We start from the raw sequence: 15,376 nt of genomic DNA, 5'->3' as shown, positions 1-15,376 counted from the left end.
ATTTCCGATTTTTCCGATTTTTTCTCGGTTTTTTACAGGAATAAATCGTTTATATGTAAACCTATACAAAATACCCGGCTCGCGAAGGGGTGGCTCGTGAAGCGGTAACCTAACTTATATACTTGGGGCGGCGACTTTATTCAACCATTTAATATGCCGGCGAACAATCCGGCCATACAGTCCGCTATGCATGCCCCTATCCAAGATGCATCTACCGTGGAAGATCCCGGGAACGCCGGGACAACGCAGGCAGTCGAAATCCGGATAAATTACGCGGACGCTGCAGCAGAGGCATCCCCGTTACCATTGATACGGATGACTGCCAGTTCGTCGGATGCTCCCAACCCAACCCACGATGACATTGACGGGCGAGGCGAATATGTTTTCACGCTCGCAGAAGATTATCCCAAAGAATTGCTTGATATCAATAACCCTATCCCGGTTCATGCACCCACTCACCTTGACACTGCCGCCAACATTCTCTGCCGAGGTGACATGAATGTCAAAATTTGGAAGGCCAAGAATATTATCGCCGCAATGGCCGAGGACGACCCCGATCGTACAACGGCGTTGCGAATTCTCGCAATGAACTTATACGGCAGATATCTGCAAACGAGAAAGAACAGGGATTTGGATGCAGCTATCTCAAGCGGAATTAAATCCTTCACGGATTCGCCTCGGGATCGGCTCCATCTCGCCGCCATGTATCACGACCGCTATGAAAACACTAATAATCCCAAGGATTTACAGGAGAGCATCTCAATCTTGCAACGGAAAAGTTGTGATTTATCAGTAGAGCCAGAAGACTGGACGATGGCTATATCCTCTAACCTCAGCGGATACCTCCTCGTGAAATACAACTACACAAAATCTCTTGTTGACTTGAAAGCGGCATTCTGTGCGATTACGACAGCAACTGCTGAGGCACTCAAATGGCAAGATCCAAGCCTCCAGAAGAGGCTGCACAATTTTCGATTTGTGATCCCGCTCTTCCTCCGCCACGGCATCACGCCGCCGTCAATCTGCCCGTCCAGCCCTAGGAAGGTGGCAAAATGGAAAAGAACAGTGGCTGATGTGTATGGCGAGGATGCGATCGGAAGTCTTCTCCAAATATATGAATGTGCTGCGTTCTATCGAAGCGGTGAGACGAGGTTCTGGCATGAAGCTGTGGGTGACGACGCCAGGTCTAGGCCTGGACCGGAGGCCAAATATTCCGACGTCTTCGTCGGCGGCGATGATGACACCTCAGAAGACAGAGACAGTCTGGAAACAGACGAGAGTGGATCTGACGAAGACCACGAGTCTTATGAGGTGCAATATTATAGATCCGGTATTCCTTCTAACCAGTCTCAGCCCAAAGGACGGACCCAATACTCGGGTTTATCAAAGAGATTCAGCAATGACAACAACTCAAAATGGCTTCCGGCACACTGCGTCAGAAGCCTCGACACATCGCTTCAATGCAAGGTCCCTCTTTGTGGATGCTGCAACGGTGACAAGCTTAACAATAAGCAGCGACGAAGCGAGACGATATTCTGGCACCATGATTCGCACGTGCTATTGATACCTGGAAGACATGCACCGGAGTTTTACCCCTATCCAAATAGTCGATCAGGAGCCAGCAACGGTCACAAAGGCCGGAAAGATAGCCAGCCAAGTATCAAAATGAAGAAGCTTGACATCGATCATTCCTCTATCAACCAGGAGGCCCTCGAAGGCCAGAAAATCGCCGCAGCAATAAACTCTGGCGATGAACATCAGAGAGCTGCCTCCGGGTGTAATAGCTCTCATCCCAGAACCATTGATTCAAGGCTCCCATTGACTATGTCGGAACACTACCAGGCGTACCACGAGGAATGTATGGTTAGGAAGTTATCCTGCGCTCCGTTTCCACCACCCAGGGAAATGCTATTGCCGGGGAGAACCTTTGAGTCAAACCCCTATGATTCAGTAATCAGGGAGCACCTACTACGCAACCGCCGCAAACTCCGTCCCAAGACACGGTCTACCTTCTGGGAGGAATTCGAGGGCAACGCTTTAGGGGACGACTACCTCCCTTTTATTGACACCATCGGGCTGACAACCAAGGCCCAGAGGGAGAACCCGCGGCTCTGCGATGTGTGCCAGAGAATCGACTTCCGGTCTCTCTTCAACGTAGACGAGAATCCTCCCAGATCTTGGAGGGTGAATCCGGCACCGGATATCGCCAGCCGATACGACACTTGCAAGTTCTGCCGCTTCCTCTGTGGAGCTGCTATGCAGCACCAAATCCCGTTGCTAGAGGACGGTTCATATGTCCCGTTCTCAATTGTTCCAGAGCCTCTGATCGAAAAGTACGGGGACGAAGACCAGCGCCGAAGGCTCTGCGCAATTCTGCCGACGGGCGAATGTGAAGTGCCTATTATTCGGGCTCACTTGGTCGCACCGGAATACAGCTCTTCTTTAACCTTTATGGGCCGCATTCCCCCCCGTCATGTCGTTAATACGTCTCTAATCCGATCCTGGCTGGAGATCTGCACGACGCATCATAAAGAGACATGCGGTATGTTGCCTTGGTACTCGGAAGGCAGTTTTCCATCGTGTTTTCGAGTCATCAATGCTGTCACATACACTTTGGTAGATGCCCCTCGAGATTGCCGATACTGTGCACTTAGTTATGTGTGGGGCGATACAACAGTCTTCAAAACCACAACAAAGAATCTCGATGAGGTTCGCCGCGAGGGAGGCATACGAAATCTGTCTGATCAGATCTCCAGGACCGTCCTCGACGCCATAAGCCTAGTTCGAGAAATCGGCGAGACCTACCTATGGGTCGACGCAGTGTGTATAGTCCAAGACGATGAACAAGACAAAGCTACGCAGATAAAACACATGGACGAGGTCTACTCCAGAGCGGTATTGACGATTGTCGCTGCCGGCGGCTCTGACTCTAATTCGGGTCTTCCTGGCGTGTGGCCCCATTTGAGAACCCTGTCCCAAGTGACTGAAGAGGTTGATGACATACTCCGGATTTCTCTCCCGTTAGAGCCGTCCCGAAAGCTTCGCCATTCGGTCTGGAACTCTCGAGCGTGGACATTCCAAGAGGAAGTCCTCAGCGCAAGGACACTTGTCTTTATCGACGATCAGGTCTTTTGGAAATGCAAATGTAGCACCTGGTTTGAAGATATCATCTCGGAGGCCAGCGAAACCTTCTCTGGATGGCCTGGTTCTCTTACTAGCCTTCGGCGAGGTGCTATCATAAGAGAATACAACATCATAAACGAAATCAAATCCATCCAGCAGCCGAGGGGTGGAGAAAGCCCCCCATTCCCTGTTGAGCAGTTCGCAAGCACCGGGGCATGTTACGAGCCTGCTATTACACTAGATGAAGTAGACGACATGGGTACGGAGGGAATGAGAGTTTCGGTCAAGTCGCAGGATAAGATGCGGATAACTCATCACAAAATTAGTGACCTCGACATCAACAATCTTGTCAAGCCACAGACACCGAAAGTACCCGTGAGGTATACCATTGGCAAACACTTCCACTTGGACACTGTGAGTGAAGATGCAGTCCCAAACAATTCCGTACGGTTTCAAGGCTCCTTCGCACTCGATCCAGAGCTAAGGGACACCGTGCTATGCCACTCGCGGCACCATGCCTGTCTTTTATCTTGGAACTACCGGGTTTATGCAGAAGTAGTAGCCGAGTACACTTCGCGCAAGCTGAGCTACCCGTCTGACATTCAGAACGCATTTTCTGGAGTCCAGAAGACATTCGAAAGGTGCCTCAAGCAGCCATTTCTCTACGGACTGCCGACCTCTCACTTTGACGCAGCGCTTCTTTGGCTGCCGGAAGGCAAGCTACAGCGACGGAACTTGGTGGCCACGAGCTCTCCGCCGAGCTGGTCTTGGATGGGGTGGATAGGTCCGGTCCAGTACAGCAGTGTGGCCGACGAGGTGAGTCGGCCAGAGATCAAAGTCCGACCGCTTGTCCGCTGGTTATGCGGCAGTCAGGCCTCGTCAGCCTTCAGGCCCCTCAACACATTCGGCATCGGTATGTGGACAGCATGCCACCCCCCAGGCCGGCTTGTTAAGTGCTGGAAAGACAGCGAGTGGGGCCAGGCCGACATCTACAGCGATAGACCCCATCTGGGTCAGGTCTCCCTCAAGTATCTAGGCCTGGATGGAATCTCTAGTGGTATCGACGAGCTTCTATATTTCCAGACCTGGTCCGCGCGCGTCGCAGAGGAGAGCACAGAATCAAAGGACCACCCGGCATTTGTTGTCGAGAAGTCTCTTAGAAGAAGTGAGTTTGCACATGACCGCTTGTTCAATCAGTCTATGAAGCCCGTGGCGACGTGCCACAGAATCCTGGACCAGTACGGGAAGTCTGCTGGCTACATGATCTGGAACGAAGATCCAACTACGTCCGGGACCTCTGAACTTATTGTTGTGGCTGCAACGCCAGGGCGTGGAAGTGTCCTACGCCAGTTCACTGGATACGCTGTTATGGCTATTAGGAGGAAAGACGGCATCGCGTACAGGACGGGATTGGGTGAGATTGACCGGGAGGTATGGTGGGAGGCGAGACCACGCTGGGTCGATGTTGTGCTGGGATGAGGTGACGCTACTAATGCTGTTGCACAGCTACCCGAAACTACCTCGTAGCGAGATGTATCAAGGATAGGAGACAAATAGCTGTATAGGTTGATCGATCGGACATACATGCATGTCAGCAGCTGAAGAGTTAATCCCCCCGTCTGCTAACAACTCCCACAACACATCCTCCTAAGGCGCAGCAGGCATCACGTGATCTACACCCCCTTACCTATTGGTTGATTCATCCTGGCCTTATACTACCTAGAGTTGCCATCCCAATCTTCGACTCTAATGAACTGTTCTTATTTTTCAACTTGACATCTACCCCTACCATTTAGGGAGAAATATCGTTGTGGCAGATCATAAGCGTAAGTTGTGGTGATTCTAGCTACTCAACTTACCACGGTTCTGATTCTAATCCTTGTCACGTGATCCTATTCGACTCTTTATTGGTCCAGAAAATAATGCAGCTTTCTGAAGACCACAAAATTAGGTTGCACTTGAGGCTCTCTGTACGTAGCTTCTGAATGCTAGGTAGCAGTTACGAGGGTTTGAAAAAAAGGTAGCTACAGCGAGGCATTGTCCCGAGGAAAGGGAAAACACGACCTCGGAAGGATCTTTGATGGCAAATGTTGGCACATGTGGGCGTAGTTCTTTTCCCACTTGATGTGTTCTGCGCCAACCTTGATATTCCGTTTACCTTGGATGAGCTTGCTAGTCATTAGCGACAGCACAAAGCACTGTGTCTACAGCATCTAGCAGGCAGAATGTGGGGTTATTGCATGCCGAGATATATCTAGGGATGCTCTATTTTATATGAGCAGGTTATTGTCTGTTAGCGAAGGCGTCGCCTTGTTTTTTTCTCTAGCAACGCCAATGTATCAAGCAAGCTATATGTACTTAGTTGAGAGCGAATGGTTTTGGATAGCTTTGCCTTAGTGGTTGGGTTCTACTGATTATCTTAGGGATTTCCTAACGGTATCAAATTTATAGGTACCTATACAACACAACCCATACCTATAATCTCGGTATCGTGCTGCGGGTTTCGCGATGCTACCTCACCCTAGGCAGCAACCAGGCGAAGCGCTGCCAATAACATACATACATACATACATACATATCTATATGTCCTGTACCTACATAAATATGTACATATATGGCCCATGGGTAATAAACAACAAGGAGTTTTGTTCGTCGCGTCTTGGCAACCTAACTCGAACTAGGTCTGGATCGTGCAGCCTGGAATTGCAATGCTACTCAGCAGCCTTAAAGGGCTACATTTGTCGATTATACACCTTGTTCTGCCTATAACTGACCACCATAGACCAGGTAGGGCCCCTTTACTAGCGTAGGGTAGGCCAACCCGTGATCCACAACGACCAACTTGAGTCATCATCACCAGAAAAATACCATAGGGGTGGAAGACGGTTGATTCGCCTGTATTTGGCCCCCAATTGAACAACACAAAACGAGGGGGCACGGGGAACTTGGCTTGCCAGCGACTCTTGGCCTTGGACATGATGGCATGACAAAATACGACAGGATAAGCTAGAGGCATGTTGTGCCGGACACGGGAGAGGCGTTCCTTCGGTGTCTGGCCAGTCTGGCTCTAGGAAAGGCGACTAGGATCCTACAAAGGCTTGGCTCATGTGTATTTATACCTATGCATTTAAATACCAACGGTGGCGTCGCCCCCCTAGCATTTTTTCTCTTGCTTTCTGTCGGTCTTCTCCGTGCTGCTCTCACGCAGATCATCGTCGTTCGTTTATAACCCTGACCTCGAATCATAAGGCAGTTCTTCTATTCTTTGGTTCTCTATTCTCTAGCGTATTTATTAATTTCCGAGCGGTCTTGTGTTGAAACCCTAAAAACATACCGAACCGAAAACAACACAAAGGAAAGTCGCATACCTATATTGTAGGAACCAATACGATGGCTTCGAACGATGTTACGCAACCGATGACGGAAACGAGGGATGGACGCGGTAATATCTCGCCTGTGAGCGACCCAGCGCCAGCCAATCGAGAGCACACTCCAGCTCCGACGGCGTCGAGCCATCCCCGAGGACCGACGGATGCGATTTCACCGGTACTACCGACGAGACCGACGGCGAACGCGACTGTTCAAACGCCCCCATCCGCACATCACCAACCGTTGCCGCAGCCGTACCAGCAATACCCGTCGCCCTACGGGCCGTACCCCTGCGTGTACATGCCGAGGCGGCAGCCCCCGCCATACTCGAAGCCGTGGACGGTAACGAAGCTCATCCTGACCATCGCGGTGACGCTCGTGTCGATCGTGATCCTGGCGCTGGCGTGCGTCTTCATCGGCGAGAGGGGCGACGGGGAGGTCACGGCGTGGTACGGGCTGCCGATCGTGATCGCGTCGATTCTGTGGAACGGCGCGGAGCTGATCACGTACGCGGTGCGGTCGCGCGGCGACGTGAAGCGCGGCATCCACCCGGGCGCGCACGTCGGCCTGCACCTCGTGTTCTGGCTCGTCGGCGTGTTCGCGGTGCTGGGCACGGCGACGGTGGCGCTCAGCACGCAGCGCATGGCGCGGTTCTGCGACGACGAGGCCGGCCGGCCCTACACCCGCTGGAGCTACTGCGACGGCTACAGCTCCTTCTACTACATGCAGAACATGTACATCCCCACCCTCCGCGCCATGACCGCCATGTTCTGCCTCTGGACCCTCGGCCACTTCGTCCTCTTCGTCTTCGCCTGCATCGATACCCACCGCCGCAACCTCGCGAAGCCCGCCGGCGTCGTCGTCGCCCCGCCCCCGCCCCCCGGCGCCGTCTTCTACCCGTATCCCCCCATGCCCATGGCGCCCCCCCAGGCGCAGCTCGCCCAGCCGAACGCCGCTGGCACGCCGAAGGGTCCCGAGACCAGCGCCCCGCCGCAGCAGAACTACCAGAACCTCGCCGGCTTCTACGCGCCGCTCGGTTCGGCCCGGGCTGCCCCAACGTCGTAATGTATTCTTTTGAGATCAAACAGAAGAGGATGAACGAAAGAGGCACGGCCGTCGAAGGAGTTCCGTGGTATCTGTGTTCAGCACTTCCTGCGTTTTTGAGACCCCGCGTATGTGTGCGTTTAGCGCTCGGCTATAGGCACGACGTGCGTTAGCACGGCCGTGGCTTGCTCGATACGGCTTTATCTAGGACGAAGGCTGCTTGCCGCCAGCTCTTCATGTTGATGCGTACTGTTGATACCCCCAGCGTTGAGTATATGTGCGTATACACATATACACATAGGTAACTAATACATTTTATACATTCGCCTAGTTGTGCAAAGCTGGAACAACTCATCTGCTGTCGTTGTACTGGTTCTCTTCTGTCCCCCAACTCACCGCTGTTCGTAGCACGGAAGCCCCTAGGATCAAGGGTTTTAGCCGATATTACGTAGGGGCGTAGTAGCCCCCTCCATGCGTAACTACAGCGTAGACCTACAGCTTAATAGCGAGCCCTATCACGACGATGTGTCTGTTTTGAAATTTTCATCCCGATCTTGACGGACTCCGACTTAGGGGCGCTGTGGGTGCAGGTCCGTGTCCTGCCTGTGCGTGCGGGGGGTGAGCGAGGATGAACTAACAAGTAAAGCAGGCAGGCAAAACTTTGGGTCTCTGGCTAGCGATACCTGTAACCTCTAACCCCAAATCATCGTCGGATTGATTGATTTGATTGATGTGACCTTCAGGAGGTAGATCTGTCTTGCCTCGCGAAGCAGGGCCGCGTGGGACGCGCAATCCCGCTCTCTAAGTTGACGAATAGGCCGCGAGGAAAAGCTTCTTGTTTTCGTGATGCCCAACGGGGTTTCCGTGTGCTCAGGCTCTTGATTCGCCCAAACTCGTTGCATCGTTCGCAAAAGCAACGATAACAACAGTGCCATGGAACAGCGATGATCAGCAATATAACAGCATCGGACAGTGTTGTAGTTCTGCGAACGTCTGGGCACTCTTCTGTGGCTGGCAGTTTGAGACACGCGTTGCGTAGAGAAAGAGAGAGAGAGGGCGATCTTTTTCCGGATCTGTCTCGCGTCGCAGCGATTCAATATTCTCTGGACCCTGCTCAAACTATGGTCTAGCCGGCCTACGACACTCTATATCCCCTCCATATGTGCGTGTTATTGGCGACGGGGTAGGCGGTCGCGAGCAGTAAGAGCAACGATGCAGGACGCAGGTAAGCCGAAGATACAACTAGCGACATGTCGCGTACCTGGAGTTGGCCTCGGCACGTTATGGTCTGGGTTCTAGGTAGGTTCGATGGAACGCAGGCGGTTTTGGAATCGATTGATCTCTCTCCTCGTCCGATATGATCTGCTCTCGCGTGCCACAAAGACTGCGATCTCACCCGCGCCCCCTACTCTGGCCGTCGTCGTGTCTCTAGGAGCCATCCGCCCAGATGCAGCTAGTTTCTTCCCGCAGCGGTCTATGCTGGAGAGCGCTGTCTTGGATGACGCCCACGAAGCCAAGCGCGTACTCGTCGCGCTGGCTTATGCTGTGTCGCCCTACCCGATCGAAGCTGCTCGCGCGATAAGCTAATACCGCGCATCGTACAAAAATATGTAGGTACTTATCTAACTAAGGTAACTCTGCTGTCGATTCGCGCTTATACATATGCATATCCGCGTAGGACGCAAATCGAGAGAACGGAGCTGGGCTACCTATAGGTATACCCACGCATACTTACACGTATGTTGTTTAGGTTGGCTGCTTAGAAGGTAGGCCGCCCTTTGTTGTTCTCTCTGCAGCGAGGGCATGATCTTTGATTTAGGCACATCTGCCTGGCATACACTCTGCATGGGCAGGTGTCTGCATACCTCAAAATGTACACACGCAAGAAAGTTCACGAAGCCGGGGGTATCCTGCCTGGCCTGACCTAGCGAACTGGGAGGCATTAGAGCGCCAACGCAGTCCGAAAGGGCCAGCTGGGCCGCGTCACGTCTAGCATGGAGCGACAACAAGAGTTCAAGGGAGGAGGAGAGAGAGCGGGGAAGGGAGGAGAAGAAGAAGATGATGATGATGAAAATAGGTAAGGTACTTTGAGGTAAGGTATCTGAGGCTAATACCTAAGGTTAGGTACGTAATAGGGAAGGTGGAAGGGAGGAAAAGATAGGAAGAAAGGAAGGAAAGAAAGGACGGAAAGAAACCGCCTGCAAGTACCAGCGGAAGTACCTCGCGCGGCGGGAGAAGGCGGAAAGGAACATGGGCGAAACCCACCAAGCCGCACAACCCACATCTGCCATACACACAGGCCACCCTCTGGCACCGGCGCGACTGCCCGCCGCATGCGAGACACAAGACCCCGCCATGGACTCCAGACAAACATGAGGAAGCGGCAGCGACGCAACCCAGCCAGACCGGACGGGAGGCAGCGAGCAACCTTTGGTGTAGCAGTACCTCTTCTCGCTTCTCGCATCTGCCTTTCCTTAGGTCAGCCGTCGACATCGGTTGGATCTGCCTCAGGTAGCTGCCGCAACAACAGCAACAATAACAACCGCCGCCGCCGGTCTGATGAGCACGGCCTGATGAGTACGGTCTGATGATTAGTACTCGCTGATTAGTACCGCTGGCTGGTGGATGTACCTTAGGTAGGCAGGCACCGAGCTGCCAGATACTTTGTACTGCATCTCCTCCACCATGAGAGATTCCGCCGCACGCTGGATTCTTCCAGATATCCTTCTCCCTCTCCCTCTCTTTCTCTCTCTCTCTCAGTCTCTCGCTCTGCCTCTCTCTCGCTCTCCCTCTCTCTCCAGCCCAACCTCCTGACCAACCCGTGCCCACCGCCGAAGACACCTCGCCCATCCCTCCCTGCCCGCTTGGCACTGCCCGCTTCGCAATTTTTTAGCTTATATACTCATGGCTGAGCCCACGGTCGCGAGCTAACGCTGCCTCTATCCAGTGTCACCAGTGTATCTGTGCCCAGAGGCCGGTAGCAGGTATCAAACAGGTAACGGGATTGTGTGTTGCACGCCACCAGCATCTGGATCGTCTCTATTGCTCGTTCTCGGCTTTGCTCTCACTGCTGCCGTCGTCGCCGAACAGAAAGAATTAAAGCCCTCAAGCGTAGGACCACGAGCCCCGATCACGACCACAACACTCTCCCCTCGCCTCCTCCCCCCACCCGCCACGACGAACCCGCCCAACAATAACCACAACAAAGCCTCAGAGGCCAACCGCGCGTGACGACGCGCGAACCCGCCGCCCAACATGAGTGACGAAGATGCCCTGTCCAATATCTACAAGAAGATCGAGCGCGAGAAAGCCCTCATCAATGCCGCCAACTCGATGCGACAGCAGACCAACAACGATGATGTAAGGTCCCGTCTCGACAGCCAGATGCGGGAGGGACGACGGAATCTTCAATTCTTCGAGGAGAAGCTGCGCGACTTGCAGATGAAGCGGCTCGGCCAGGGCGTCGACAGCATGTCTCTCGGCTCTCCCACGTCCGGCGTGCCTGGGTCATCACGACCCACTAGCGGTGAAATGGGGTCTGATCTCGAAGGGCCGCCGCTGCCTCCCCCCAAAGATGCCGGCGGCTGGCCGGGAGACGAGGGCTCCTACGGTTCTCTATCGTACGGTCAGATCGGTGGTCACGGGGATCTGATGCCGCCGCGACACCCCTTTGCTCCTCCGGGGCCATCGTCGATACCGAGGCCGAGGCCCAACTTCACCAAGCTGGGTACGTCGAAAGTTATTTCTTCTTCTTTTCCGACGTCGCTGCTACTGCCGTTGGCACCGCTGCGGTTGGTTCTAGCGATCCTACCCCTGGACCGAAGACAAAGGGAAAGCGATACTGACCGAAGGTGCTCGTAGATCTTATAAAATACGATACCCAGTACCTCGGCCCTCGAATTCAGCTCATGCTATCCCAGATCCAGTTCAAGCTGAACGTCGAGGAACAGTATCTCAAGGGTATAGAAAAGATGGTACAGCTCTACGGCATGGAAGGGGATCGCAAAAGCAAGGCGGACGCCGCGGCCAAGAGGATCGAAAGCAAACAGAAGATTCACCTCTTGAAGCAGGCACTCAAGAGATACGAAGAGCTTCACATTGACGACTTCGACTCTGCTGACTCTCCCGACGGTTGGTTGTCCGCCTTGAAAATACCACCACCTTTTTCAGCGCTAACCGGCTCTCCTCGTAGATGACAGCATCAATATGCCAAACCTACGCAAACCGCTGACGGGACAGCTTACCATCCGGGTCATCCAAGTTAAAGATGTCGACCACGCGAGCACCGGGCGATTCTCTCGGGGTCCGGAAACGCACGTCGCTATCAAAGTCGAAGACAACGTTGTCGCGCGGACGAACCGTTCGCGCTCCGACCGGTGGGAGTCCGAATACCACAACATCGAGGTCGACAAAGCCAACGAGATAGAACTTACGGTTTACGATAAGAATGGCGAGCATTCCCTGCCAATTGCCATGCTTTGGGTGCGCATATCGGACATCGTCGAAGAGATGCGGCGAAAGAGGATCGAGGCGGAAGTGAACAACTCTGGTTGGGTATCTGCTGATAGGATGGGAGGACCTGGAGGCGTCCCTCCGCCTCAATTCCCGATGGAGATACCACCGCAATCGCCGTTCGGCGCCCCCCCAATGTCTCCGGGCGGCTCGGGGCAGAACCAACAGTTCACGCCTCAAGCGGTCCCCCAAGTTACCTCTCAACCGATCGATGCGTGGTTCAACCTCGAGCCCACCGGCTCCATCCACCTGTCCCTCAACTTCATAAAACAGAGCAAGGACCGTAGGCCCGTCGACTTGGGGCTCGGCCGAAAGGGCGCCATCCGTCAACGCAAAGAAGAGGTGCACGAGATGTACGGTCACAAGTTCGTGCAGCACCAATTCTACAACATCATGCGCTGCGCCCTCTGTGGCGATTTCCTTAAATATTCCGCCGGGATGCAATGCGAGGACTGCAAATACACGTGCCATACGAAATGTTACTCGAGCGTGGTCACCAAATGCATTAGCAAGAGCAATGCTGAGACGGATCCGGACGAGGAGAAGATCAATCACCGCATCCCTCACAGGTTTGCGCCCTTCTCCAACGTCACGGCGAATTGGTGTTGTCACTGCGGTTACATACTGCCCTTCGGGAAGAAAAATTGTAGGAAGTGTACCGGTACGGCGACCATCCATCCGTCCCCCGCCCCCCTTCTTTTAGCATGCGAATCTAACCAACCTTATTATAGAATGCGGACTTACGGCTCACGCGCAATGCGTTCATCTTGTCCCCGATTTCTGCGGTATGAGTATGGCTGTCGCTAACCAGATACTTGAAGGGATCAGATCACAGAAACAGCGTCAGCAGAAGGCGACATCGTTAAGCGAGAAGACGTTCAGGCCGGGCAAGATAAGTCCGACAAGTCCATCAAGCTCCGCGTCACCTTATGGTGCCCCCTCTTACCAGCCCAGTGCCGCTTCCCAAGAGGCAACCGACGCGGCCAAAGCGATGTATGCTAGTCAGACTTCGCCTTCTCGACCGGCTCATCCCGATCGGACTTCGTCAGGTTCCAGTGCCGCCGCCGCCGCCGCCGCCACGGCTGCTATGAGTAATACCCTGGCTTCGCAGGCCGCGCGCCCCGGACAGATTCCGGATTATTCTGCTGGCAGAGTAGGCAGCTTCGGGCCTGGGGATAGCCAAGGCGATTTGTACTCGGCTGGTCAAGGGTATAACGTTCCTTCACAACCCAAGTACAACCCAGCAGCATATGCGAACATAAGCAACTACCCTCCGAGCCAACCACAAGTCCCCCCGTCGCAACAACTTGCTCCGCAGCCACAATCACCCACGTCACAGCTGCACCAGCACCAGATGTACTCACCTGTGACACCCGTATCGAAGCCGCAACCGGTTCAGGAGACTCCCTCTCTATCCTCCGGCACCACCCTGCCACCTCCGGCAAGGAAACCTTTGCCCTCTGCTACCGATCCGGGAACGGGTCAGCGCATTGGCCTCGACCATTTCAACTTCCTTGCCGTTCTCGGTAAGGGTAATTTCGGAAAAGTCATGTTGGCTGAAACCAAGAAGTCCCGGCGGCTCTACGCCATCAAGGTCCTAAAGAAGGAGTTCATTATGGAGCACGACGAGGTCGAGAGCATTCGATCGGAGAAGAGGGTGTTTTTAATTGCCAACAGGGAGCGCCATCCATTCCTAACTAACCTCCACGCCTGCTTCCAAACAGAGACGAGGGTGTACTTTGTCATGGAGTATATCAGCGGTGGTGACCTGATGCTTCATATCCAGCGCGGGCCATTTGGCGCGAAGAGAGCACAGTATGTCCTCAGAGTGGGGGCGGGGGGGCGCCTTCATTACTGGGAGGTCTGCTAACATTCCCTTCAGGTTCTATGCCGCCGAGGTTTGCTTGGCACTCAAGTATTTCCACGAAAACGGAGTCATCTATCGCGATCTCAAACTTGACAACATTATGCTCACTCTCGACGGACACCTCAAGATCGCCGATTACGGCCTGTGTAAGGAAGATATGTGGTATGGCACCACGACGGGCACCTTCTGCGGCACTCCGGAGTTCATGGCCCCCGAGGTACGTAACTCAATCCTCCACTCACGCCGATGGGCTAGCTATCTAACATGCGGATAGATTCTTCTAGACAAGAAGTACGGGAGAGCCGTGGATTGGTGGGCTTTTGGAGTTCTGATCTACCAAATGCTCCTGCAGCAGTCCCCTTTCCGCGGTGAAGACGAGGACGAGATATACGACGCGATCCTCGCCGACGAGCCGTTATACCCTATTCATATGCCCAGGGAGTCGGTCTCTATTCTGCAGAAACTGCTCACCAGAGATCCTGACCAACGACTCGGCAGCGGGCCGACTGATGCTCAAGAGGTTATGAGTCAACCCTTCTTCCGGAATATAAGCTGGGACGACATCTATCACAAGAGGGTGCAACCGCCATTCTTGCCGGCGATCAAGAATGCTACGGATACGAGCAACTTCGATTCAGAATTTACTAGCGTCACGCCGGTCCTAACACCGGTACAATCAGGTAAGCATACCGCTCGAGTCTGTCGCGTGGTTACGAGGGGTGCTAACAAAATTACAGTGCTTTCCCAGGCAATGCAGGAGGAATTCCGTGGATTCTCGTACACGGCCGATTTTGACTAAGGGGTCAAGAAAGGAATTGCAAGAGTCAGACCAAGCCTCAAGTTGAAGACGCCATGAAAACGTTTGATAGAACTCCCCCGACGCAGGAAAACCGTCTAAAGCAAATAGATGAGGATTCTCTTGTTATGTGAAGCTTTGAGAGCCGCGATAACGGGGTAATGCGATTTTGTAGTCCAGCGGGGGCGAGGGAGGGGTTCGGCAGTAAATCGTTACAAGCTCGATACCTTTGCCTTTCGATGAGAGTCATGATCTAGGCGCCTACCAGCCACAGGGGCAGCGGACAGACGAGGGGGTTGCGAAGTGCCATTCGCGGGACGAATTTTTAACCAGAGAAGAAACCAATGCTCCCTCTTCCCCCACCCCCCCCCCAAAAAAGGCGAGATATAAGTCGCTTGGAGAAGTAGAGTGGCATTGGGGCTTTGGGCGCACGACGTAATCACTACCTAGAATTTGTCGAGGAGCGGCACCATACCCGATCTTGAGAGATAACCCCCGGGTCATAGGGCAGTAACAGTAGAGGTAGCACGGGCGATGGTCGCCTTGTCAATTACACGCAACAAGAATAGTGCAGCGAAAACTCATATTCTAGAGGGGGCTTTTTTGGTGTCTTTGTTAGCTTCAGCGTCCTTTTGTCAAGAGACACGGTGTGGTGGGGGGGCTGC

The 15,376-nt window shown here is 53.6% G+C and overlaps 4 protein-coding genes across 4 annotated transcripts; 3 read left to right on the top strand and 1 right to left on the bottom strand.

The window, feature by feature from the left end:
* The first annotated feature begins 88 nt into the window (after nt 1-88).
* Nucleotides 89-4,753, top strand: GGS23DRAFT_546828 (uncharacterized protein). Its single transcript, XM_051515054.1, has one exon. It carries the CDS (start codon nt 154-156, stop codon nt 4,600-4,602), a length of 4,449 nt encoding a protein of 1,482 aa, XP_051377413.1. The 5' UTR covers nt 89-153; the 3' UTR covers nt 4,603-4,753.
* A 1,573-nt stretch (nt 4,754-6,326) lies between these two features.
* GGS23DRAFT_46322 (uncharacterized protein) lies at nt 6,327-8,019 on the top strand. Its single transcript, XM_051514135.1, has one exon. The coding sequence runs from the start codon at nt 6,514-6,516 to the stop codon at nt 7,555-7,557; it is 1,044 nt and encodes a 347-aa protein (XP_051377412.1). The 5' UTR covers nt 6,327-6,513; the 3' UTR covers nt 7,558-8,019.
* Nucleotides 8,020-9,376: 1,357 nt separating this feature from the next.
* On the bottom strand, nt 9,377-10,588 carry GGS23DRAFT_46528 (uncharacterized protein). Its single transcript, XM_051514162.1, has one exon. It carries the CDS (start codon nt 10,384-10,386, stop codon nt 9,550-9,552), a length of 837 nt encoding a protein of 278 aa, XP_051377411.1. The 5' UTR covers nt 10,387-10,588; the 3' UTR covers nt 9,377-9,549.
* A 203-nt stretch (nt 10,589-10,791) lies between these two features.
* Nucleotides 10,792-14,714, top strand: GGS23DRAFT_592454 (uncharacterized protein; the record flags this gene model as incomplete). The annotated part of the gene is made up of 7 exons (XM_051517884.1): nt 10,792-11,263; nt 11,398-11,667; nt 11,729-12,709; nt 12,780-13,863; nt 13,931-14,132; nt 14,190-14,595; nt 14,653-14,714. 7 exons carry the CDS (start codon nt 10,792-10,794, stop codon nt 14,712-14,714), a joined length of 3,477 nt encoding a protein of 1,158 aa, XP_051377410.1.
* Nucleotides 14,715-15,376: the final 662 nt, after the last annotated feature.

The sequence above is a fragment of the Durotheca rogersii genome (assembly GCF_024521655.1).
Source record: "Durotheca rogersii strain YMJ 92031201 chromosome Unknown GGS23scaffold_1, whole genome shotgun sequence".
Taxonomy (NCBI): domain Eukaryota; kingdom Fungi; phylum Ascomycota; class Sordariomycetes; order Xylariales; family Xylariaceae; genus Durotheca; species Durotheca rogersii.
Note: the sequence above shows the minus strand (reverse complement) of the source record. Positions and strands in the feature narration are given on the sequence as shown.